Source organism: Apteryx rowi, unplaced genomic scaffold (assembly GCF_003343035.1).
Source record: "Apteryx rowi isolate R43461 unplaced genomic scaffold, aptRow1 scaffold_22, whole genome shotgun sequence".
NCBI lineage: Eukaryota > Metazoa > Chordata > Aves > Apterygiformes > Apterygidae > Apteryx > Apteryx rowi.
In genome coordinates, this window is record NW_020448530.1 from 674,006 (window position 1) to 700,034 (window position 26,029).

The 26,029-nt window shown below is 46.7% G+C and overlaps 1 protein-coding gene and 1 long non-coding RNA gene across 6 annotated transcripts in view; one reads left to right on the forward strand and one right to left on the reverse strand.

The window, feature by feature from the left end:
• The window catches only part of LOC112965544, a 26,506-nt gene extending 2,359 nt beyond the window's left edge, over positions 1-24,147 (reverse strand). Inside the window, exons 1-5 of one of the 4 annotated variants that reach the window (XR_003253334.1) lie at positions 23,369-24,147; positions 20,602-20,832; positions 12,133-12,265; positions 6,361-6,469; positions 4,183-4,499 (exon numbers count right to left, since the gene is read on the reverse strand). This is a non-coding gene — a long non-coding RNA (uncharacterized LOC112965544). Of the gene's footprint in view, positions 1-55; positions 4,500-4,701; positions 4,855-6,360; positions 6,470-12,132; positions 12,266-20,601; positions 20,833-23,368 lie in introns of those variants that run through there. The other 3 variants (XR_003253331.1, XR_003253332.1, XR_003253333.1) reach the window with 3 other exon arrangements.
• CD8A (CD8a molecule) lies at positions 9,446-18,061 on the forward strand. 2 transcript variants are annotated; one of them, XM_026064630.1, is made up of 7 exons: positions 9,446-9,605; positions 10,301-10,669; positions 11,506-11,595; positions 12,272-12,388; positions 14,242-14,272; positions 15,191-15,232; positions 17,112-18,061. In XM_026064630.1, exons 1-7 carry the CDS (start codon positions 9,560-9,562, stop codon positions 17,164-17,166), a joined length of 750 nt encoding a protein of 249 aa, XP_025920415.1. In that variant the 5' UTR covers positions 9,446-9,559; the 3' UTR covers positions 17,167-18,061. The 2 variants fall into 2 exon arrangements, with proteins under 2 accessions (XP_025920415.1, XP_025920414.1); XM_026064629.1 differs by lacking the exon at positions 15,191-15,232 and having other exon boundaries at positions 9,545-9,605.
• Positions 24,148-26,029: the final 1,882 nt, after the last annotated feature.

Genomic DNA, 26,029 nt, shown 5'->3' on the forward strand with positions numbered 1-26,029 from the left:
ATTATCACTATTTGCACTTTCCAAGGTGATCAATAAATGGAAACCTAGTGTGAAACATTAAAAAAAAACAGATTTTTTTTTCCCCCCAGCAAGGTACACCGATCTCACAGGCAGCGAGTGACCTGGAAAGGGAACCTGCAAAGCTGGGGTGGGAAATCGTCCTCGGACGCCCACCTCCGCCCCGTCCCGCTCTGCTTACCCGGCCCAGGCGCCGGGCGCGCTTTCCCGCTCCTCTTCCCTGGTGGCAGTTCAGCCGCGCAGCTGGGAGGTCGGGAAGCAAGTCGCGGGCTGGAGCCAACCCTCCCGGCCCAGAGAGCGGCCGAGGGCGGCGCGGGTGTTGAAAACCACACGCGGTTCCCGCGCACGTGGCTCCTTCGCGCTGGAGGTACACGCGCCCAGGAAYGGGTTTCCTTCCCTGCAGCAACCACGTGGAAGGGTCGGATCCAGCCCTCTCCTCGCAGCATCCATGATGCAGAGGACGGAGCTGTTGGGAGAGCTATGCACAATGGCAGGATTTATTCCTGGGGGTGAATTTCCTCGGGCAGAGCCAACGGCTAGGTAAGATTTAAGTGCTCTGAATTAAAGACTGAAATAATTGGAAAATTCCTGTTTCAGAGGAAATGGATGTGGAGTTGTGCAGCAAATGGTTTCCTTAAAATGATACATTGGAATGAGATCTTATATTAAAGGATATCAAAATGAGTGGTTTGGTTCAGAGCAAAGGTGCACCGAGGCCACCATTCAGCGTCCAACACCTGCTACAAGCAGCTGCCTAGAGAAGAATAAGGACAGGGCCAGCATATACGACACTTCTCCTTAATATTCTGACTATTTGCAACTCAAAAGATTTTGAGCCTGTTGCTGTGCATTAAGTAACCCATACAGGACCCCTTTTCCAAGCACTTATCTGGTCACCGCTCAACCCACAGAAACTTTGTGCATCCTCTGTGTCCTCTGGCAAGGACACAGTCAGCCGGCTGCATGAAGGTCTGCTTCACCTGTTTTGAACCTGATGCCCATCAGCTTCATTCGCTGCCCCTTACTTCACAGAATCACAGAATGGTTGAGGTTGGAAGGGACCTCTGGAGATCGTCTAGTCCAAACCCCTGCTCAAGCAGGGTTACCCAGAGCCCGTACGTCCTGAGCTTGCCTGTGAGGATGTTATGGGAGACAGYGTCAAAAGTCTTACTGAAGTCGAGGTAGACAACACCCACTGCTCTTCCTTCATCTACCCAACCAGTCATTGCATCGTAGAAGGCTATCAGGTTGGTTGAGCATGATTTCCCCTTGGTGAATCCATGCTGACTACTCCTGATCACCTTCTTATCCTACATGTGCTTGGAAATGGTATCCAGGATGAGCTGCTCACCTCCTTCTCCCATGGAAACGGCCCGCTTGCTCCTACACTCTTTCCAGTTTGTTAGCCAGCTACTTGGTCCATGCTGGACCTCCCTTATTACACCAGGCTGCTACAGAGTTTCTGTATTTCTCTTGCATCCTGGACGAATTCAAAACCATTCCAAATGCCTTCCAGTCTCTCTGCACATTTACAATGTATAAAAATAGATTAATGTGTATAAAAATAACTTTTGCAGGATATGTTTTAAATGTGAATTGTTATACGGYGGAGCCCAACACTATCAAACGTGGTGAGAGCAATGTCTCTAGGAGAGCAGGTGTGGACAGCAGTAATCAAACCCTCTCTTCACAATTCATAATCATATATGTTCTGGAAATACCAAACATTCAAAGCACACGAGCACTGGTGGAAAGTGTCTAATGCGCTATAGGAAACTCTGCACATTACCTGTACTTTCCATATTCGAATAATCTCACAACTTGAGGATTTTACAACCTCAAGTGTGGAAGCAACTGCTGAGAGTCATACTGAAAAATAAGAGATCTTTCCTTTCTAGTGGCACACGACGCATATTCAAAGCCCGGGGGGGTGGGCAGAGTCTCCGACCAAACGCCGAGTTGTAGGAAACCGCACCGCAACTTCATTGCAAAGTTCGAGTCAAGACCTTGTGTGTGTGGTGGGGGGGTGATTTTATTTTAAAACAAAACCGATTTCACTCATTCCCGCTTGCCAGCCGAGGCGCAGCTCTGGGACACGGCTGGYGGCATTTCAGCGAGCTCCATCACCCCGGCCCTGTGAGGACCTCCTCCAGCTCCGCGTCTCCAAGCGAAGGCTGCCGTGCAAAAGCCCCTCCACCAGCTGCCGCTTTGGAATAACCCAGTGCYGCAGATTTTGTTGCTCTGTCCCTAACCCTACACAAATTTTACCGACCCTTTGGTGGACGCCGAGGTGGCTGTGAGCACCCCGAGGGAGGCGCCGCGGGAAGCAGGAGCAAAGGCGCCTGCTGGCTTTCAACACCTACAAGGCACCAGACAGGCAAACTGGATTGCTATTGGAAACCAACGGCCTAAACTCTTCCTAAGACTTAATCTAAGCAGAATTTAGGAGGACACTCAGAAGCCACATAAAACAAATAAACAGAACCTAAAGTGCACTTGTGTGTGCTGTTTCCATCCAATTATTTTAAGYCAATTCCTGACCTGGCGTGGGGGGAACCTGCAACTCCGCAGTCCCAAAGCCAAATAACTCTTGCTCGCACGGGATGAAATTCAGCCCTGCATGGCAGCTGATGCAAAACCTATTTTGCACTTAATTCCTGAAGCCCTCTTTCAGGAGGCAGGGAGAGAGAATGGGGGAAGTAAATTGCGTTTAAATCGTGCCAAGACATCAGCCCARCAGCCGATTTGGCCTGGTGCACACTACAGAAACGCAGATCCAACAGAAACGTGCCGCAGGAAGGCCAGGGCTGGGCACCTTTCCTGCTGCTTCTTCAAACCCCAAGCTGAACTGCACGGAGCAGGCGGTTGCTACTCAGCCTGAATAAACGCTGGGGTATCTGAGCCTACAGGGACGACGTGAGGGTCCGTGCATACAGAGGGTTTGCTCCTCCTGGTCCATCTCTGTGAAAACGCCCATGTTTTTCTTTGGTTTCCAAATGTATTGGTCAGATTAATACAAGGCATTTCCTTGCATTACAGAAGGCAGCATTAAAATGCATCATCGCAGCAACGAAAATGCACACACACAAATATATATAGTTCACATGGGAATGTGCATGCGTGTGCATGAAAAGGTTCAGCTCAGGTCAGCGGTTAGCTGCTGTTTTCTCACCCTAGGATTTGTAATTTTTGTAATTTGTTGTTTACAGCCAGGATCAGACTGCTAAAAGCGAAACTCTTTTTAACGCTGAATTCAGTGTGTTTTGTCGATGACTGGGGGAACGTTAAACCATCTGCTGCTTTTTGATGGAACCATCTCTCCTCCCCCCTGCCTCTTTTGAACACTGTGTCCTGGTTTATGGTTGTGTCTTTACAGGGCTAACTCTGCAGCGAGGATTTGGGGGAGGGGTTTAGGTCTTTTTTTCTTTAAAGTCATGCAAAATTGGGAAGAAATAACTAGTTGTACAAGCCAGCCAACGTCATTAACAGGACCACAAAATAGAGGAAGCAAGTAATCTCAAGCAAGCCGCGGGGTGACACCCCACCAGCGCTCTCGGCAGGAGGTGTGGGTAGTCAGAAACGGGGAACGCTTCCCCTCCACTAGCTACAATCAGCTGGGGAAATTCAGGTTCCTTCTCAGAGACATTAACAGTAAAGACGCGCAGCAACACCCTTCCCCGGCGAAGTCCTCCCTCCCGGCACAGAAGGGCCCAGATGTTCCCTGGGGTGTCCCACCCGGCTTTGCTTCACCAGGACCTCGGGGAGGAAGGCCGGCACTGCACCAAGGGAGGAGACCAGACATGACAAGCCTCCAAGCTGGTGGAGTCCCAGCGCTGGGGAGACAACGCAGCAGGATCCAAGGCTGTGAGAGCCCGAGCTAGGAGGCCTGCTACCAAACGACGTCTCAGACCCACTATAAATTTGATTGCAGAAATGGGGACTGCAACAGCGAACTGAATAGGCAGTGAGAGCATCAGCCCAGTTCACAAACTAAGGACTGGAACCGCTGTTGAGATAAAAATTGATACACTGTAGCTGAGATAATTTGCCTTTTCCTAAAGAAGGCCCATATTTGGTGCTAGAAGATATGAAGTGTTCTTGTAGTCCTAGACTGAATCTCAAGTCACTGCAGTATTTAGGAGATTGGGGCTGCAGAAAACCAACCTTTTTTTCTGCCAGCTCCAGCTGTGGCGAAAGCAGTCCCCTTCCTGGAGGACAAAATGTAACCAGCCTCCAAAGGATGATATCGCTGACTGCTGATTCACCAAACGTCTACACACATCAGCTCTGCAGTATCAGTGCAGAAGGTGCAGGAAGCCTGTGTAAAGCCATGCATGCAGTGTTGCAAACTCTTCACCCATCCAGGTCTCCTTACACCAGACTCTCGGCTGAGGTATCTACGTGCACCAAGATTACGGAGGTTTTTGACCTAGTGATCCAGTTGAAGGCTGGGCAGCGGAGAGATGAGAGTGCAGGAGCATCTGTGGGTTGCAAAATGTATGTTAAGGTATGTGATATTTACGCTAGGAGTATCCAGAAGAGTGACGGTATTGGCCACTGTACTGGAAACATATAGCTAGAGTGGAAAGAGAGTGTGTGACTCTCTAAGGTGTGACAGTCACATTTGACATTCTCCAAACCCCTTCAATGCTGCAGCTTTGCAAAGAAAAGGGGGCAGCAAGCTGCTCATAAACCACAGCTTTATTTCACACCGGATAAGTCGTATGTTATAGTCTCAACATTTTTCTTCCTTCGTTCAAAACAAAAGTTTGCGATTCAAGACGAAATTTTGAAATTCTTCATTAAAACTTTCCATTCCTCTCTCATCACAAGACCCTGCAGGGATGATTTTAATGTTAACAATAGGAAGAATGAGCAAGGCTGAAATAAACACAATCAAATGTCACACTCTGGGTTATCACAGCATGATCATCTGCGGGGATCGAGAAGCACCTGCTCACCGTAAGCAACGCTGCATCGTTGCTTAGCTGTGGGAACAGAGGTTTCCTTCTTCTGAAGCCTTACGGTGAGACACCATTAGCAGCAGAAACAACTGACCTGAGAGAGCACGGTCACTCTGATGTTCCTCTTGTGTCTCCTGGCCATCACAACGTAACTCCCATGTCCCGAGACAAGCTCCTGCTACCAGGCACACAATACTGCAGGACACCCGTACCATGCCTGACAGTCTTACTGCCGCTAAGCTGCTGAGTTTGTTACCTCTACAAAAAACTCACCGATGCTCTTACAACTGATCCTTCCTCAAATGGCTAAGACATCTGTCATACCCAAAACTCAGCACATTTGACACCCCACGTGCCCTCTCACTTCCAGCATCTTCTCTGTTAAACGGATGTAATTTTTAACTACTTTTGAAAAAGAGTTGTTTCATTTAATTTACAATTTCTATAAGGAGAGGGGGAGAGACTTAATAGATGATAACCCATGCAACCCCACTAACGTTTCCAAAAACCAAAATGTCCCCCATTCCAAAGCCCACTCTTGAATATATTAGTACAAATCTGTGTCCAACCAGGGTCTGTGTTGGGAAATCTCTCCTGGCTTTACCAGCTTAAATATCCTCAGCAAGTACAGAGAAAACTGATCCTGAACTCATCTCCTGCCGAGCCCCATCCCAGAGATGCTAGTCCTTGTCCACCTGTCTCTTCCCCACATGACTTTGTCTCCTCTCTCTTTGCTCACATCTTCTTCTGTTTAACTGTTGACATAAATAAATTAAACAGAAACCAAATTCTCCCCAGCTTCTACATACCTTGAACCTTGCTGCTTCTGTTTCTCACTGCAGAAGAACTTGCATACCTGAAAGCTTATCTCTTTTCCAACTCCATTAGTCTCTCTAACAAAAATTACACCTCTACCACCAAATATTGCCTCTCTTAGAAAATCAGTGCAAGGTAAATGGCTTTTGTTTTACAAATTTGCTAGGATCCTGGGGGAACACTCCTATCTGCAGTGAAGGGAAAGATCCCATATGCTGATATGCTGCTTTTCTCCTTCACTGTCGCCACCCCATCTTTGCATGTGAGATGACCACATCTGGATCAGGTTTTTGTTATGTCGTGGCATGGCTGACACCCCACCAGTGCTCTTGGCAATCACTGGTTTGGCAGGTGAGGACCCAGCAGGGCTAACGAGCAAAAAGAAGCTTAGTATAAGCRGATCTGAAACAACACAATTTAAATCAGGTTGGCCTTAGTATATAATAAATCAGTCTCAGTCATAAGCAACATGGGTTAGAGTTCACCAGCAATCAGAGCCCTGCGACCGAACCTAAAAGTAAAATGAAATTTATTGGTAGGTATGGAAGGAAAAAAAGATTACCTTCTACCATCTAACCAGTCTGTCTGATCCACTCATCTCCTATGCAATGTTCTGTAGAGTGACTGGTTGTCTGAATTGTTTTTTCTTCCTTGGTCGTATAACTGTGGCACTGCAACAGAAATTATTAATAAAAACATGTTATTAACACTAACTTTCAGTGATTTGACTTCCAGTCCTCAGTCTAATGATGACAAGTCTACTGCAGAGTATCATCTAGAGGACAAACTGCCAAATCAGAGCAGGCTAAAACCAAAGGGATTACTTAATTAATCTCATTAACCACCTTAACCACCCATTTCAGAGTAGATAATCAGCGTAAAATACAGGTATAGCTTCTTAGTTGAAGGTGCTTGACTGAAATTGCTTTCTTTGCGTTCAACGGGAGATTCACAGCGTTAGGACAAGGGACCTCCAAACACACACGCAGACCTGGCGGGGCCAATCTCACCAGATTCGCACCCCTCAGCTCGGCGGCAGCTGGCCCCGATACAGCTGAGATCAGAGCACACCACCATGCTGCTGATCTCAATTATTTATATAGGAGCTGATTTGAAACTAAGTGGTTTTTGGAGGTTCTGTGCCTGCAGCTTTTCATACTCAAATAATTGCCATTGCAACTGTTTTAGTCTTACGTATTTGTTACTATAGAAACCCCTTTGTGCTAAGCGAGATATAAACACGGGGCCAAAAAAACATGACCCCTGCCCCAGCTGATGTATTATTTAGGAGACAAGAGATGGAGGCGCAGGAAAAGGGTGGCTTCATCTGATCAGACACAGACGTCTCCATGGGAGCAACACTTCCCCAGCTCCTCTTCTGGCCAACGAAGAGCGTCCGCGTTGGAAAGAGATGCATCACAGCCTGCCTACATCTGTATCTCTCCACCGACAATACACTTCTGTCTCGCCCTAAAGGGGTATGTTCATTAGGAGCTTATCGTGTGCAGCATAAAGGAATAGCTCCCCCTAATGCCACCTCCTGCGACTCAGCGAGGTTCTCCGCGTCGCACCCAACACAGCAGGCAAGCAGCAAAAGAGACGGGGGCTGAAGGCATCTCTCATGTAGTGTTGCGTCACAAAGCACTTCAGCAAAGAAAAATATCCAAAGGAAAAGGAGTCCTTTGAACGCCGGCATAGGGCCCAGGGTCACAACATGGCACAGGAAAGGACACCCTCATATAGAAACCAGTTCGAGCAGCGAGCCGCGTGGTCCAGGATAAAGGATCCCTCTGCACCTAGGAGAGGAGCCTCTGGGCTCTGGTTTGGTACCTGGAGACTGATTTGTAATAAAATGTATGGTTCATTGGAGAAAAGAGAGAAGGAAGACATCCCTAGTTTAAAAAAAGGCAATAGCCTTCCCTAGATTATCCTTTATTGTAACTATATAGGTCTCCCATCACCAAATACCTGAGGACATTCACTCCACAGCACAGGCAGGGCAGAGGGCACTTGGGCAGAGTAAGAATCTAGTTCTGATAAACACTCCTTGTTATGGGTTGCAAAGAACATTTCCCCCAGAAATTAAGTATTTGCCAACAGGTTTGCTTCCATTCAAACCACACTGAACAAAGAGAATCATGGATATTCGTGCTTTGGTCCCCTGGCAGGCTGCGCTTTTTAAAATGCTTTTGAATTTTGCTTTTGTGTCCTTGCCTACCTTCCTCCACTAGTAAGTGAGGACAGACACTTCCAAAAGGCAGTTTATCCCATTTTAAGAGAAGTGTGAATTCTGTTTAGGATAAGGAGAATAAACTGCCCACTGAAAGCAGAAGGAGCCCAGGCAAAGAGCATAGTCTAACTTGGAGACGGCTGGAGGGCAAAGGGATGACGTTAACCTCAAGTCTGAAGTTCATGTTTGCTTGATGGGAGTTCTAGATCTGGATCCTTGTAATGTTATTTAATTGATGAAAATTATGCTCCCTTCCATTTTGCAATAATCTGCTCAACTCAGGCAGTCATCGGAAGTCTCACAGCCTCATGAAAGCATGAGCTGCCAAGGTCTTAGCAGGCCCAACAGCAGCTTTTCTCATTCCCTCAAGATGCTTTGACGCCCAGTGAAATAAAGCCAGTGCCTAAACCAGCTCATTCGCCCGCAGCCGTCGTCTCTAAGTAGCAGCTGCAACAGCAATTGCATCAAAGTTAGCAGGGCCTGGTTTCTGACGTGCCYGGGAAAGGGGGTCTTTCTTTGCAAAGGGGTAACAGAACAACAACTTGTTCAGAGGGGGGGAAAAAAAAAAAGCAGGAAAGCCGGGAAGTACCAAAATAAGAAAGAAATAAAACAACAGCCCAAAGCCTCTCTGGTCTTGTGAAAATGTTGCTCTTGTGCTGTGCAAAGCGGCAGGAAGTATAAACCCCTACCCATGTGCAAGTGGTCACCAGGAGACAGCAGCAAGGGCCCCATGATGTCAATGCGTCTAAGGGTCTATTTGGCAGGGCGGAAGTCGCTGTGGTTACAGAAGAAAACCTCAAAGTGTTAAAAAAAAAAAAAAGGGCATACCACCGGGACGCGGGGCTTTCTTGATGGGTTTCACATCGCACAGACCATCTGCCTTGCACAAAGCAACTTCTGTAGAGAAATTGCAAAGAGAACAATTGAGCAAAGGCACCAGAGGAGCCAACCTACATGTCAGCAATGCATGCTCTTGGAGATTTAAAAAAATATATGTATGGATACACGCTGTAAAATACGGCTGTGGACTTTCTTGCTGTATAATAAGATACAGTACGTTCTGCTGTCCTCACTAGACCAGTCCGGAGCGCGCAAGTGAAGGCAGAAAAATCTCTGCCAAGAAATGCAACTTGGGGTCCGCATCCAGGGCATGGGATCTTTTTGTGCTTCCTGCAGAGCTGGACCTGATACAAATCCCCCAAATGGCTGGGAGACAGCAACCTATGGCGGCTGATCCCATTTCAAGCACAAGTGTTGTCAATATTAATCTCTAGCGGAGTGGTTGAGGCAAATCCTTGACACCGCTTTAAAAAAATGATAAATGAACCCAAATATTGAATTAGACCTGAATTTCTTCAGAAATCTTCTTGCGCTTCATTCTGCCTCAGATGCTGAAAATTGTCTCCTTACATAAGAGGGTTCTGATGACATCACATCCTCTCCAAAAAGCTACAGAGCTTGCAAAGTCAACCCAGAAAGATCACTGTCGTGCCGCTGCGCCATCCTTGAGGACTGTCACCGCTAGGAGCAAATGGCCAGATCTCCTTCACTGCTGTTTCTGCTCAGTCTGGGTCTCTGTGAGTATGGAACCAAGGTGGTACATGACCTTGTCCGGGAGGAGCAAGTAAAACGGGAGGTTAAGCCGTTCCCCTTTGTCTGAATCCAAGAAATCAGACAGAAAAAAAAATCAAAGGGGAAAAAAAAAAGCAAACCAAAAAGATTAACTTTCAGGTTTGCTTGGTAAACGTGTGAAGCAGAGAGACAGAAAGTCTCACGTCCATCCACGCAGGGCAGTGAGTGGTGCGACTCTGGCGTTACACCACCAGGAAGGGAGCCTGGCCGGACAACTCTTTCTGGAAGGGAGGGTGAAAGGGAGGAAATGGGGATTTCATCAGTCAATATTATTAGGGAGTCGCTTCAAATAAATTGGGAAACAGTACCATCCTGGAGAAGGCACCTGAAAGGCTTCTCTGAATGGGAGGATCTGTCTTTAAAGGCTGAGTGGGTGACTGCTGGGCACCCTCTAAGCATGATCTCAGCAAGGACTCAAGTGGAATATTTAAGTCAGCCGGACGGCGTGGTCCTCCCCTTGCATTTTACTCCACAGCCGGTGTTCCTCCATAGCACTAACYAGCAAGGGAAAAGGTTTGCCCCAAAGGCTAAGCCCCAAGGAGCAGACCCTGTGGTTTGTCCACAAGGGACATTGCTTTTTCCAAGTGGTTTCGCTGAGGGCGAGTGGGCTGTGAACGGAGACAGGATTTCTCTCCCGCAGGCTGCTGTGGGATCCAGGGCCAAAAGGACATGATGACAGCCAAGTTTCGGGACAGCAAGATCACACACCCCCAGCTGAGACAGCGGCTGGAGCTGGAGTGTATGCCTGTTGACAAGGACAGCGGGGTGTCCTGGATCCGCCAGGACAAGGATGGCACCCTTCACTTCATCGTGTTCATTAGCACCCTGTCTCGAACGACCTTTCAAGGGAACAGAGAAACATCTACACGCTTTGAGGCAACGAAAGACAGCAGAACCTCCCGACTGGTCATGAAGTCTTTCTCTGAGCAGGACCAGGGGAATTATTTCTGCCTCATCAACAGCAACCAAGTGCTGTATTTCAGCACCCGCCTACCTGTCTTCCTCCCAGGTCAGCAACATCTTCTCCCACTTTTGTTTGCTCTGCTGAAACCCCCAGCACCCCTTGCCCGTGCCTTTTTTAATCAGAACCATCTCCCACAAACCCCATCTCCTCTGCCGGTTTGCCCAACACGTCTTGTAATCAATACGCTGGTCCTTCTGCCAGAGGCTCTCTGCTCACCAGCTCTTCTGGTGAACATCCCTGCAGCCCTCCTACGTGTGCTGCCTCCCCTTTTCTCTTCACCTCCGCTGGCTACCCGTATCATCAGGGTTTGGGAATCCCCAAAGAGGGTGCAAGGTCTATACAACCAGCTGTGGTACCGTCCCTGCCCAGAGGCAGAGATGATCAGACGGACCCAGGGTCACCTTCCCATCCCATTCGCGGCTCAGAAGGGATGGGACTAAAACCAGGTCCACAACCACCCCCTCCTTCCCCGCTTTGCATGGGCCCTAGAAGTCCTCCCAACCTCAAAGCACTTTCAGCACCTTAAAAAGAAAATCACAAGCAAAGCAGAGGTCATACTTGGGAAAGAAAAAGTCCCCAGGGCTTTCCGTACAAGTTTCCTGATAGCTACTGACAAGATGGGGCTCAGACGCTATAGGGGCTGTGGCAGAAAATCAGAGATAAGGAGTCTGCAGCTCTTGCAGTGTATTGCTGGGACGTGATCTCGGAAGACCCTGCTCAGGGGAGCGTTGTGGGGGGAGCCGCAGTCCAAAACGGGCCATGCAAAGTCGCCCAGGAGCTGAGTCCTGTGCTGGCGGGGGTGGCAGAGCAAAGAGGAGGGAGAGCGCGCGCTGTTTTTCCGTGTTTCACTACATGGCCCGTTCCTCCATCTTCGCCTACAGTCAGAACCACAAAGGCGCCCACCACAACTGCACCCACCACCCAGAGCAGCATCACCAAGACAGAGCCCTGCCTAAAGACGCCCGCGCCAGGTAACGGGGCTGCCGGCAGGGAGAGCGAAGGAGCCGGCCTCCGCCGGGCCCCTCTCGGTCCGCGCGCAGGGCATCCTCCGCGTGTGCTGCCAGGCCACGTGCGGTCGTCCTACGTTCCTCCAGGCCAGCAGTGGTGTTTGGGGGCTGAAGAGCCAAGTGCAAAGCCTGTGCTGACTGAAGGCATTTTGGGAACGGGGGGAGAGGGAAGATCCTTCAAGCTTTATCTATCAGAGTTGGCTCAGGGGCACGTGCAGATGAGAGGGTTAAAATTCAAGCCCCTGTTTTACTCCACTGCGGAAAGGCTAAGGGTGACTTCAGACGCCCTCGCATGCACCTCACGGCAGGGCACGCTGAGAAGAGGGAGAGGCTGAAGGAGGGCAGAGCCTTGCAGGCRGGCGCTGGTTTTAGCCTGGGCAGGAGACGCAAGAAAACTTTTGGCTCAGGTCCCCAGGAACCGTGAACGATGCACGGGCTGGGCTTGGGGACCCCCCGGTGACCACCCCTCCGTTGGTGGGACGGGGAAGCCCTCTGCCTCACCTACAGCTAACGGCAGCCTCGCTGAAGGCAGGGTGGCTCCCTGGGCTGAAGGTCTCTGCACGGCTCCCCCAGCGCGGCCGTAACACCCATCACAAGCACCTAGCGGACGTCTCCTCTTCTCTCTCCTTTTTTCCTGCAGAGACAAGCAAGGAGAAAGGGCTGAATTTCTCCTGTGACATCTTCATCTGGGTCCCCTTGGCCTGCGGCTGTCTTCTTCTCCTCATTGCCCTGATGATCACCATCATGCTGTGTCAAAGTAAGAGACCCGCGCTCAACCCCCACCCCGCACATAGTCCTCTAGCCTCAAGCCGAGGAGCGCAGCCCTGTCCTTCAGGGGCAGCTGTTCCCCTCATGTAGACATCAGGCAACCGGGAAGCAGGGAACACGAAGGGAGGACCACTCTTAAAATCGGTTTCCATATCCCCCCCCCTAGATTTAGCCTGAGAAATAACCATCAACTTCTACGCTATAAGACAATAGATTAGAGAAAATTTACTCCGCCAAACTATATAGGCTTCACCCTCATCAGTGCATCAAGGATAAACGTACCAGAACCCAAAACACTTTGATTAAATAGAATAAATATGCTTCAGCATGGGGCTTGCAAATTCAAATGCCAAGAATTTTACTGGCAGCTTGAGCTATAGCCAAGCTAGCAACTTAATTACATAGGTCCAGACACTGGCAGAGTTAAAGCAGTAAGGTAAAATCTCCACGAATGCAGAAGTCTGTTGGTGAAACTTCATGTCTGAAACATCTCTGATTAYCTGAGCAAGCAGTGAGTGCAAATAAACTTAAATCAATTTAATGTTCACCGAAATCGGTTTTCTTTTGGGGGAAGTGCCCAGCAACACGCGGAAGCTATAACGATTTCATTAATCATTTTCATTTCATTTAATTGCTTCGGCTCATTTGTGTGGAACGCTGTGAAATGTTTTACCGCTAAATTAACTTAACTAGGCCCTCACTGACACCTCAGCCTAAAGCTGCCGTGAGACAATTCAGCAGCCCTGAAAAACACCAATAAAGTCCACAGACATAGGAAGGAATACGTGAAAAACCACTGATGAGCCACAGCCAGAGTTCAGGGGCAGCATCAGGGTGCAACCAGCCGTAACAGGGAAAGAGGCAGCCCCAGGAGTCCTCCTTCCCAAGGGAAGAGGTAGTGTAGTGGATCCAGATTCCCTCTGAAGCCAACAGGAGCCCAGAGCCCCCCATGTGCTTTAGGATTCTCTGGTGACCTGCAGCGTCATTCAACTGCTAATACTGCTCAGCCATTTATTTATCTATTTTTGCCTCTTAATGCTGGTGTGGATTGTCAGTGAAAAAGCCATTTGCTGCAATGACTTTCTGCAGCGAGCAGCATGAAGGCACAAGGCCAGATTCCTCCCTCAAGACACAGGCTATTTCTTCTGTGCTAAAATAAATGGCTCTACATTATAGTTTGCTGAATGCATCCCGTAGTAACGGCACGGATGTTACAGTGGGGAAGACCATTATTCCGTGGGACAGATCCTCAACCGATATTGGTCAGCCTAGCTCCACCAAAACGAGGGGCTCTAATATACGCTGGCTAAAGGCAAAGCTCAGTACGTCCCTGTATCCCGTAGTACATTTGTAAGAGCAGTGAAGAGGCCCAGAGGGCAGCCACGACCGATAATATGCTCACGCTGTGGGAAGACAAGATCTTGGCTACCCGGATTTGAGCTTGGCTGCAGCCTGGGTGCAATCTGTGCCACTCGCCTGCTGTAGACAGAATTGCTGCCAATGAATTTTCAGCAACTTTCCAAACTCACTAGAGCCAACACAAAACAATTCACTGTCAACGTGCCCGGGCTGACCTTGCTGCCGTTACTCATATGAAAACACTCTTTAACTCATGCAATACTAAGTTGACTGAACGTGAGCTGCAGCACGGCTTGCCTGCACGGCGTTTCTCGCCAGGGAGCGAAATAAGCCTGGTTCACCTGCTGCTAATCCTAAGGCAAATGCAAACAGGCAGCTGACAACTTGCTAGAGAACGGCGGCAGCACACTGCTGCAGCATTTGCTTCACTAAGCTGCGCCTTGGTAGCTTCTTTGAACTAAAATGTTTTCTTTTCAATTTTAGAAACCAGGAGACGACGATGCAGATGCAAAAGGTTAGTAAACGACAGCTGTTGACAATTTTTCTCTTGAACGCAAAAGCATCTTGCTCAGAAGTGATAAAGCAAGCAGGTGCCAAAAACCCCCCCAAACCCTTCATCTGATATAAAGTGGAGGAGAGGGAATTGTGCAGTTAATTAATTGGGGGCGGTGGGCGGAAGATGGTTCTTTGCTCTTTTGGGTTTGTTTTTTTTTAATATTAAGTAATTCAGATCACTGGAGTACTGACAATGCAGCATATACTAAAGGGAAAGAGAGGAAATGCTCGCAGCAGTCCAAAAACTCTCCACACCACCCAGTGCTCGTAACTAACGTTCCGTTTGTGCATTTCCGATCATCTGGGGCTTGTGTTTTTCCGACCACCACTATCTCCTGAGCAGGTACAGAGTAGCCTGGCCCCTATCCAACACCGCTCTGCGGCATGTGCCCCGTCCAACAGCAGATAACGTGCACGCTCAGAGCTCACGTACCCACCTCCCTCCACCGCTCAGGAGCAGACGGCCCCGCATTTCAYGGGGCTGAACAACACCCGGGCAACCCAAGGGAGGGCTAGAGTATCTGCAAGGGAACGCAGCTGTGAGGGGCTTTGAAAACAGGCGTTTTTAGAGGTTTTTGCAATCTCTTACATCAGTCTGAATTTCATTTTCTGCTTTGTCCAGCACTTTGGCTGGGCTAACGCAGAACTTCATCCAGCCGACAGCACTCCTCTAACACAGACCAAGGGGGTGACTCTATTTCATTCCTCTCCTTCCCCAAACCGTTCCCTTGAATTCCTCACTGGACCATCAGGTTACGTCCACGGACTAGATACAAATTATACCATCACCACCAGAATCCCCTTYTGCACAGTTTTGGACCATCGCCACGGTTTTGGACCAATATCACCACTAAGTAACAGGGCTTCTTGCTTACAGGGTCGGAGAGGCTGATGTGGCCCCAGACTTTCCCAAGAAACCGTAAGTTAGACACGTATGGCTCTGGAGTTAACCAGTTTTCTAGGGCAGACAGGAATCCTTTTTTCTGCTTTCCTTTCTTTCCAGCCCTCGCTTTCTTCTCCCCAGCCCACTCACCCTGAGTCACCAGGAAAACACYATGGGAATAAGAGCAATTGCAGTATGGAATTTTCCATTTTTTGAACGAGAAAACCCTCTGACCCACATTTTGCATCTGCAAACCGACTTCCCTGCAGCCCGTTTCCTCGCTTACTTCAGGCTGTTGCCCGCTCTGCAGAAAACCACCCCTGCGCCTTTGCAAGCCCTGAGCAGAGAGTGCACCCTAGGGCTCGCACTCAAAGCGGCACCCCAGCCCAGCCGCCCCGGCTACCGCACTCGTCTGGCGTTTAGAAAAGCTGGGTTGCAAGAAAGTTTGGAGCAGTATTTTCACACCTAAATTCCAGTTCCTTTTTCCAGGCACACAGGTTTCACAGCACAAAACCAATAATGTTTTAGTTATCTAAATTAATGCAACCACCCAGAAAGAAATTGCTAACAGGAAACACCTCTCCCCCCTACATTTCCAAAAAACTGGCCGCTACAATTTTTTTTATAAAGCATAAAGCTCAGAGAAAGCATCAAAAACCACTGCCTGAATAATAACGCTCTCTGGAAGAGGGGCTGAGTGGCAATGCCTTCTGGTTTTTAAGAGCAACCTCGCTACGTGAACCTGGTGACCACGTAAGAACAGTCACACACACCGACCCGCATTTTTTCTTGCCGGTCTGAAACACGAAGGGCACAGCCTGCCGGTTTTAGGACGGCTTTTTCCTATACCCAGCACAGCAAACTTCTGATCCTTGCCTGGCTTTCCAAGTGCTAAACTCTAACGAAGAACTGTTCTTGCAGCGTTGCTTAGGGCAAAGCTTACATTCTTCGCTTATCTAAATCCCTGGTGCCAGCCCTGGGCAAAGACGCTCACTGGCTCAGGGGAAAACAGGCTGCAGAGCACTTCAATTTTGGTACCGATGGAGTGGTTGGATTGCAAGTGCTTCAGGAAATCATTTCATCCCGAGACAGCTTTCCTTGGGCAGTGCTAACACAACAAAGTTCTGTTTCAAGCAACTGTAGTGTTTTCAAGCTTTTATTTAGAGAGGAAATCCCTGCTGCTGTGAGCAGTTCCCACTCCCTGAGATGAAGCTCTTTAGCAGTGAATAGCACCAGTCACTCAGTTAGAGTGCCGCAGGATCTGGCCTGGGATTCTTCCTGGCAACCACAGGATTTATTTTTCCTCCACAAATCAATTTGCAGTGAAAATGGGTGCCAAATCTTTAACTCATTAAATCAGCCTAAATCTCTCAATTGCTGGGGACCGGTAATCTCTACCACTTTGAGAGCACGGTTGGAGTCCGTGAGGCCTCCTTTTAAACTAATCTGCAGGAAACTAGTTTGCAACAAGAAAAAGGCTTTACGAGAACAGGTCACCTGGCTGCAAAACCCCCGGAGCTCCTTGCAGCTCTTCTCCCCAGAGTTCAGGACGCAGCACTGCACCTAACGTGCTAGCTGAGACGATGCTCCTGGCACTCCTGATTGCAAAGAAAGTCCTGGTGACGTGCCAGAAACGTGCAGAGAGCAGGAGCAAGCAAAAAAGCCTCAATTTTTTTGTAATTATTTTAACATTTGGTTAGAAGTGTATCCTAAGAAAGCCCTGCTACAGGCTGTCACTAGTTGCTTGCTGGCAGATAGTTTGCTAGACTGAAGGGGATTTGGCAACACTTCACAACCTTCTGCTCGAGGTCCCAGGGCTGCCAACCAAGGCAAAACGAGCTGATCAGCAGCAATACAATAATCATCTTCCTGTTCATTTCACATGAGAGTAAATCAGAAATATTTCTTTCTCTAGACCTGCAAACGGGAAGCCCAACAGGAAGCCCGGCGTGCCAAACCGATATATGTAAGCACCTCCACCTTTTTGCTTCTGGATTGTCTTCAGGGAGCCACCACCRCGTAAGCCCGTCACCTGCGTTATCCATACTGCTAATACTTCTCACGTGCTCTATCCTGTCACATTTGAAAAGACAAGAGTTCAGAAGGAGCAGAGCGCCCCAGCGAGCTAGCAGGCACCTCCTCTGTGAACCACATGCTAAAACACAGCTCCTTCCAAAATTTGCTCGAGTTTCTCAGATCGGTTCCCAAGACCAAATGCCACCTTTATTCCCAATGACAGAGCCCTGTGGTGCAGGCAAAAGGAACAGGTTGATGTTGACGCTGCCATATATCAGCGCTAACTCAACTGGAAATACGAGTATTGSCTGGACCTTTGCTCAAGGACGTGCAATGATTCTTTCTAAAATGCAGCAAAAAGTTGAATTTGCCACAAGAATGACTTAGAAATAAAAGCCCTCCCTTAACACACCCTCTTTCCGTGGTGCCATGCGTCTCCTAGAGGTTTTATTGTTTCGTCTAATATAACACACTGCTGCACTAAGAAGGTAAATGCTGATTAAAAGGCTTTATTTTATTACAGTCCAGGAGGCTAAAGTGTACTGCTTCCCTCTTGCTGCCCTTGTTCAGCTGCTAGCCCCACTTCCACTCGGTTCAGCAGGAGCTTTCCCTGAGCAAGGAGTGTGGGGTTTTCTTTCTTTCCAGAAGCAATGGTTGAGCAGTGAAAAAGTCTGCGCCACTTGCTTTGGTTAAGAAGGATTTTTAGCATACCAACTTAGGGCATGCTGATACAATAAGAATGAGATTTGTGGTTTTTTCAGCTCTGTATTTAATGTAAATACTTTCTTATTACATTTGCAGATCAAGAACTGAGAAAAAAAAATAAAACAATATTTCCAGTTAATCTTACTTGCGTCTAATACTTTCTTCTGTTCCTCGCCTCAGAAAAGCTAAAAACCTAGAGGGAAAATATAAACGATGGTTAGAGGGAGTCTTGGGCAAGGGAAGAGGCAGGCTCTGTGATTCGCATACCAGCCTGACCTTTAGGATGCCCGAGTTCAGCTTCCCCCAGCTTCAGACTTACCCCAGCCTAAAACCATCTCTTTAAAATCAGCTTTCCCAGGGACTTTTAAGACGGGCCTAGTAAAACTTCCCTGTGGTGTTTTGAAGGTGGATGAAATACTCTGGAGATGCTCAGGTATTCTGGCCAAGGGACAGATAAGAACCTGAAGCAGTAAATATCGGCACGTTCTTGTAACCCAGGCTGTCAGGAAATGCTCTACYTGAACCGTCACAGAAATCTAAATCTTGTTATTGTAACAATGACGGGAGCTGTTGAATTTTCTATTCGAATGTGAGGATCTAACTTACTGCACCTACAGAAGAACCCATCAGGAAAGCAATGCAATAGCTACACTTAATTAACCAACACAAGGAAGGGAGATAATAGAAGAGAAGGGTGCCAGGTCAGCGTGACTTACGCCGTTCTGGGAACTAACAGATCCAAGGGCTACACGCAGTTACAAAACCTGCTCAGGAGAAACCGAGGGTGCAGATGACTTGGGGAAGAGAGAGAGGGTCTGAAGATCTTCCTTCCCCTACGGCTGGCCCTTGGGAAGACAGGTATGAAGACTGTTAACGGTCTGAAGAATAGTTTCTGATTCAGTGATTTTGTGCTAAATAAAGCATACTTTGCTTTAAATATTTACAGATATGAAGCACCCTGACCAGAGCTTGTAGGAAATCCTGCTAACTAACGAAACTAAAAAAAAGTTCTTTCTCCCCTACCCCTCTCTGCAGCCAAACAAAAGACCAAGCATGTTATTTCACTCAACCATAAGGTCTGTAACTTCAGAAAAGAAAGTCCAAGCAGCTCATGTGGTAACTGATGGAAACATCAAGCTCCACAGCTAACATATCTCGTGAACCACTACTTATCACCTGATGCAAATGATACCATCTTCATCGCAAAGGTAAAAGCCAGTCCACTATAACATCAGAGAGGCAGGAGCACTTAACCTAAATGTGTCCTTCTGAGCACTCTTATCATGAGACCCATCTGCCCTAATTTTAGTTCTCCTGATTGTAGACATCAGGCTGTAGGCACTCCCTCCTCAGTCAACAGACAGAGGCCCCTCCACGGGGCAAATCTTCCTACTCTCTGGCAGGTGAGAAGACTGGAGGGAGACACCTCTCTCCCACCAGAAGCAACCGAAGGAGCCCAAACAACAGACTTAGCCCAGACATGCCTCCTTCAGCCGGCTCAGGACACAGAGACAAAGCCCACCCTCTGTCTCCAGGAGGGTCTTGCACAAGGCCACTTAAAGAAGGAGTCATAGTTTTTTTCTTCCGTACACATCAGTTCTCAGATTTTGCTCATTCTTTGCACTCCAGCTCTTCCTCTTCTGCTCCAGCTCTTCTAAACACTTTTGCAGGAAAAAGGTAAAAATCTGTTTGCGTACAGTCTGTTGTTTCCCACACAAGGCCACATACTGCACATGGGAAGCCTCTCCTTCAAAATGCATTTTCTCTAGCACAGCAGTTGAATGTGGCATTCTGTGATACACTAAAATCAAATGTACAGTGTTAAACACTGAAGAGAAAACCTAGCAAAAGCATTATTCTGTATTTTACTCTCTGCAAACTATGCTGCTCTTTCAGATGAAATGATTATTTCACAATCCATGCATTAAATATTTATTGCTAGCTCTATTGCTATGAGAATGTACAGAGGTCAACCCTGTGGCGAACAATGCGATACATGTATTTAAAATCAAAAAGTATTTCAAGGGGATGAAGACACGTGTAACAACTTTCTCGCCACAGAAACCATGTGGAATCCTAACACAGGATAAGCATAGAGCAAAATATCACCCTAAGCAAGGCAAAATGTATTTAGCCATTATTAACTACTGGCACTATCAATGCTCCCCTGTCCAACACCGCACTAAGATCCTGGCCCTGCAATGAGATTTATGCAGCCAAAGCCCTACTGACGCCCCAGGTGAATGTAGTGAAGGAACTGGAGGGAGCTTATGCTTTTCTAAGTAACCTTCATTTGAACTGGAAATCAACATCTGGGGAAAAAATAAAATAAAATCACAGTACTGACAGTTGTAATTACCCTCCTGAATACTGCATAAAACCCACCGCACACTGGGGGCTACCTCTTTTTGAGTTCTGGTTGATCTCTTTTAACCCTAACGCCAAATTTAGAGGGTGCCTAACTCCCTCTACACACTCTTCATGCCAAATCGCCAACCTGCACTCTGCTGGCCACAGTTCACATCACGCCATGGGCATGCTCCGCTCAACTGGCAGGCACCCAGGTGTCACAAAACCAAGGTAAGCGCGATAACACTGCCTGCATAAAACATTCCCTCTTTAGAGCTSTGTGTTTTCTCCATACGGAGAAAGCAAGTTAATGGACACATTACAAATTCTCCTACCTGCCAATTTCTGGACAGTGTCATCACAGCTGTCAGCTATGAGGCCATGGTTCTTTAGTGCATATAATCACACTATAAAGATAATACATGACTGTTCATTGAACTCGATTAGCAGTTTTCAGCTTCTTACTTGCTAACTATCGGCCGGAGGTCACCTTCAATTCTCTATCTTCATTCATGCCTTCGCACCTCTTTAAAACACTTGGTGGTCTCTGATTTTGATTCTTAGATCTGTAAAGATGACCAAAGGGATGTATCACTCAAACTATATATTAAGGTTGGCTGCAAACTGCATATAACTTAGCAGTAGGACTATTACCCCCTGTATATTTTAAGGTATTATGAGCAAGCATAAGCATATTAAGGAATGAATTTTGAAAGCGTTTCCATCTCACTGCCCATGGACTTCCCATGAGATACTGCAAGTACATGCACACAGGCTGTGGTCCATCCTATGATACCTAGGAGGAACTTGTTCAGCTGTCAACTCTTCCATTTCCTCATGGATTTTTCTGCCTGGGAACCACTGCAATTGAAATGATGTATTTTAGAAGCAAACCAGATCAGTACTGATTTACCCTTCATACTCGGTAATGCGAATTGCTGTGATTCAGCATTTGCTACAAAAAACAGCAAAATCATCTTTTCAGAAGAGCAGAAGTCTGAGAGAAGCAGAATAGGCAGCTGGAGCAAGAATGAGGATGCATGTGCCAGAATAAGCAGGTACTCTCCTTAATCACAGCCCCATTTCATGCTAACACCCCCAAAAATGAGGGACATCTCACTAGCAGACACATCCATGAGAAGCTGGCTTTAAATCACTAGACTAACGTCACCAAGGAACCCTCTAGCAGAGGCAGGGACCCAGCACAGTTCCCCAAAGCAACACTTGGCTTCCTTAACTAGTTCTTCCCTCTGTGCAGTCCCACAAGCAATTCATTATTCACCTTCCAAATTCAGGTCGGTTGCAGTCAGCACTGTGTCCACCTACTCTGATTTAAACCTGTGGCTCTAGAAGACCTGCTAAGTCTTCCATTTAAGTGTAGAGATGAGTAATAAACATTCTTTATAAATAAGTCTTGGATTTTCTTCACAAGATCAACACTTACCTTTGCACCCCTACTGATAAGCTACAGGGTGAAAGGCAAAACCAAACCACATCTTTTGCACTGAAATTGTAATAACCAGACGTAAATGTCACTGCGCTGGCGAGAAGGGAAGGAGCTGTGAGCCACTCGTGCCCAGCTGCAGAGGTGAATGACTAATGTGGCACCATACTAGAAGGCACAGAGATGCCTCTAGCAAATCAAGCAAGCTGAGAGCAATCTGGCTACGTTTGTGGTTGAGCAGGAAGCCTGGGCTGCTGTTTGCACCGATGAGGCAGGAAGGACTGGGTGAGCTAAAGCCTAGCGAAGCAGCTCAAGGGTGATGGTTCTCCGTGCAGCAAGTTGTCGGTGTGCAGGCCCTAAAGATCTGGCAGCTTTTTGCTAATAAGACGCGGAGAAGGTTCTGGGTCACCAGGAAAGGCGACTTGACAGGGTGCAGAGGAGAAGGCTGAGAGCTGCCAGGGTTGGTATGAGGATCGAGAGCAAGCTCCGAGGGAATGAACTGCTGGGGGTGGAAATGTGTTTCTAGAGGTTAGTCACTGCAAGGCAATGAAGAGCTGGAGATAAGGAAGGATTTCCAAAGAGGAGGGGAAGGAACAAATTTATTCAGAGGTTGAGGAATACCTAACAGCGGAGTGGTGCAAAACTCACAGAGGGTGATGAAGTAAAAGGGAACAACGTGTGAGCTAACACTTTATAGCAGAAAGAATGAGAGCTGATTTACAATTTAAACATAACCTCAACTAATAAAACAAAAAAAGGGTTCAAGACAGTCACTGAAAGCCCTGTGAAACTGAGGGGAGCTTCAGATGCCCCCATAACTTAGACCACCAAGAATTTCTTATCTGCAGTAGACACCCACTTCTTCCTCATCCAACAGTTTGCTTATTCTGAAATATTTTGAGAAATAAAAGGTTTTCAGGAATTAAATAAAGTCCCAAATTAATAAAACGGCCAAGAGGACCCCAAAAGAGCCAAGAACTGACCTGGTTGGTTGAAGTCACTTTGTCAGTCCAAGCCAGTACTTGACAGATGGCCTGTTACAGCAAAAGCACCAAAGCTCAGCCCAGGCACCTTGGACTAACGCTACGGTAAGCTTCAGTGAACCTAACAGTGCATGTTGTGGAAGTGCTTGGAACCCACCCCATAAAAACCATACCCTTGATGCTGCGTTTCTGCAGCAGTCAAGAAGGAAAAAAGTCAGGAAAGAAAGACAGGAAATTCTGGGAAGGACAGTAAAGAGAGAGTGAAATATGACCTGTCTGTAATTAGGTTTCTTCCTTCTGATTCATCTGAAATCAAACCTATTTAACATGCAGGGTCAGCATGACCCATTAATCACTAGATTTCAGCCCTGGGCCCTCCCTGCTGAATACACAGAGTGTGATTTTTGTCCAGGAGAGCTATCACATAAGCTTGTGCTACCTGTTTTTTGAAATCTATTGTATAATCTAGAAATTCTGGAAAAATACTCAAACTTACTCTCAGTTCTAGGAAGAAAATCTGTCAAACAAAAACTAGCCATATGCACATATTTAGTTTTTTTTTTCCCCCAAGGCAAATGTCTCATGGATGACGCTAAAGACTTGAACCAAAATGCTACTTGCATCTTCCCCCCCCCCTTTAGTCAAAGTAAAAAAAAAAACAACAAAAAAACCCACCATGATCATTTCACACAGTTACTAGAAAGGAAGAAACCAATGCCAGTGCTGCCAGGTTTGAAAACAAACATGAGGAAGAGGAAATGCAGGGGAAAAGGGAAGATCCATTTTCAAAGGCTTCATTCACTCCAGTCCAGGTCACATTGCCCCCCAGCTTGGGCACCGAGTCTTTGCTGCAGCCCACACTGGAGCTGTGCTGTCTGCCTATATTCATCACAATCCTCTAGATTTTGGAAAATTCTTAGTTCCAGAGTGGATTACCAACTGGGCCACACTAGCAATGTGTTTTTGAATATAGAGATACAGTTGTCCTTCCTCTAATCATACACTGATATTCTGCTGCCCTAAAGGCATGCAGCGAAGGAATAAAAGTTAATGCACAGCTAAGCATTAACACGGCTATGGAAGAAGCAGGGTGCTTCCCTTTATCTTAAGCTACGGATTGAAAACTGCAGAGGATAAAGCAAAAATGTGATTTTCAAAGGCTGCTGGCAAGGAACGGCAGATTGCTACAGGTTAAGGAAGCTAGCTGGATTCCTCCCTTCCCTACTCAGTTATTCTTACTGTAGATATTTTAGCTTTCACGATTTCCCCTCTTCCTTCAGGCTTTACAGGTACTGTAACTGTCCTGTGAAGGTGCACCCACCGCACCCATAAGGTTGTACACTCCAAGTTTATTTTAGTCTCCTGCTTTTTCCCTGCTTCTACATTTGGGTTCTGTCTGCTTATTAAAATGAGGATTTTGTCAGCTCTTACGCTAAGAACTACTGTAAGTCTGTTCAATATGAAAACACCCGTTCCTGCAGAAAGGTCCAACAGGATTCAACAGGAATTAGGCTATGAACAACTCCGTTTTCCACATTTCTCTACAGCTAATTTAATGCACACAGGAAGTCATAAAGGAATATTATCCCACACTCTTCTCTCACATATGTACGCTTTTTTAAAATCACTCTTCTCTTACATATACATATTAGGGCTTGAATTAAATCAGAAATAGTAATGTGACACTACACTACAACTTTACTTATTACAGACCATCTCTGCCACTCTCTCGTCTTTTTTTTTTTTCCTACTCTCAAAGCACCTTTCCCTACGCTGCCTTCTCCTAGTCACAGAAGGAGGGCACAGAAGGGGACAGAGATCATGGAAGACTTTTTTTTCCAGGAAACAAAACAAAACAAAAAAACCTCCGCACAGAAGAGAAAACAGTATTTTGCAGTAGACAAACAAACCTTGCAAGGAAGATCTAACCCAAATTTCCTCTGTTAAAGCTGGCAAGTTGGCTCTAAGTAGTCATAAATACCTGCAGCTTCTACACACAGCAATTAGCAACGTGACTTATGGATAGAAGACTGAAATTAATACAGTATTTCCTGAGGGAAACGCACTGATTTTTAGCAGGCATTATTATTTGCTCAACCATCTCTAGTTGCAATTTATAGAGCTGATGTCACCGCAGGAGAAGTCTCCTTTTTTGAAAATACTTCACAAAGCAGATGAGCACTGAGAGTACTGAACAGGAGGGTAAGGTCATCAGCCTCGTCTTAAAGACATAGTCACAGCACTACGAAAATGGTCAATAACTCTTAACGACCACTTAAGGTCAAGAAGACTATGCACTATTTTCATTTCCTAATATCTGCTTTTAAGATCTAATTATGTTTTGTATCACAGCTCAGACTTAAAACCCCACAAGAACATGTCACATTGGATTTGCTATTTAAGGCAACACACAAAAATTAACATTAAAACTCAGTCTACTAATAGACACAGAACTAACACTATTATCAAGCCATTGCTATGGAAATCACATTTATAAACATCCATTAAATTATTTACAGAGTACCTTTAAACTAAGCCTTTTATATAAAAGCGTGGTCAAAAATAATCTTGCCTTAAGGCCCATCTACATTAGTAGTCAGTGCACTTTTTCTTGCCAGGGAACTTCTGCTGTGACACATTCTGCATCGGAGAGTGGAAATTACCAGTTGCAAGCTTAGTGCAACATGTAAAAGTGACACAGTGATCTGGATGCAGATACAACTACATTAGATGCATAACTTTACTTTTTATTATGCAGCAGTCTCATTAAAAGGCACTTGCTGCACCAAGGGACTACTTAAAGGTTTCCGAATCTGGTCCAGAAGCATAAGAGACAGACTTCAGACACCACTATAGGTTTAAAATCAAATATATAAACCCTTTTCTACCGTGGATGTGCCCAAACTGCATAGAGAAAATGTACACATCCCAGCCGTGATTACATTTCAAGTACTAAACCCATATATTACTATTTGCTCTTCCCYGTACAAGCACTTTCTCAAGTCACCAGAGGTACATCGGGCATCAGGAGGAGACAATGCGCGTCACCGCAAAGGTGAAACAGAACGACCGCGATGCTCAAAACCTAGACAGTATTTCACAGATGCCCGGCACAGCAGCCCGTTACTCGAAGCTTGCAGGCGTTCTAGGTTAAACTGCTAGCATCATCTGTTGGTGGAGTCCCAAAACTGCAAGCAAGTATTTTTAAGTAAACATACAGGCAGCTAGGAAATTATCTGGTGGTAACAGCTGGGTTTGTGAGTTAGTTATGCATCTACATATGCATTATTTAAAAGAGAAAACAAGACCACTCTGTATTAAAAAGCTTCTAATATC

Excerpts from the sequence above, each read along its gene's own strand:
- CD8A (XM_026064630.1), top strand. The coding sequence starts at position 9,560 with ATGGCCAGATCTCCTTCACTGCTGTTTCTGCTCAGTCTGGGTCTCT. Across the intron at positions 9,606-10,300 it reads TCTGCTCAGTCTGGGTCTCT|GCTGCTGTGGGATCCAGGGC; the intron begins GTGAGTATGGAA and ends TCTCTCCCGCAG. Across the intron at positions 10,670-11,505 it reads CCTACCTGTCTTCCTCCCAG|TCAGAACCACAAAGGCGCCC; the intron begins GTCAGCAACATC and ends CTTCGCCTACAG.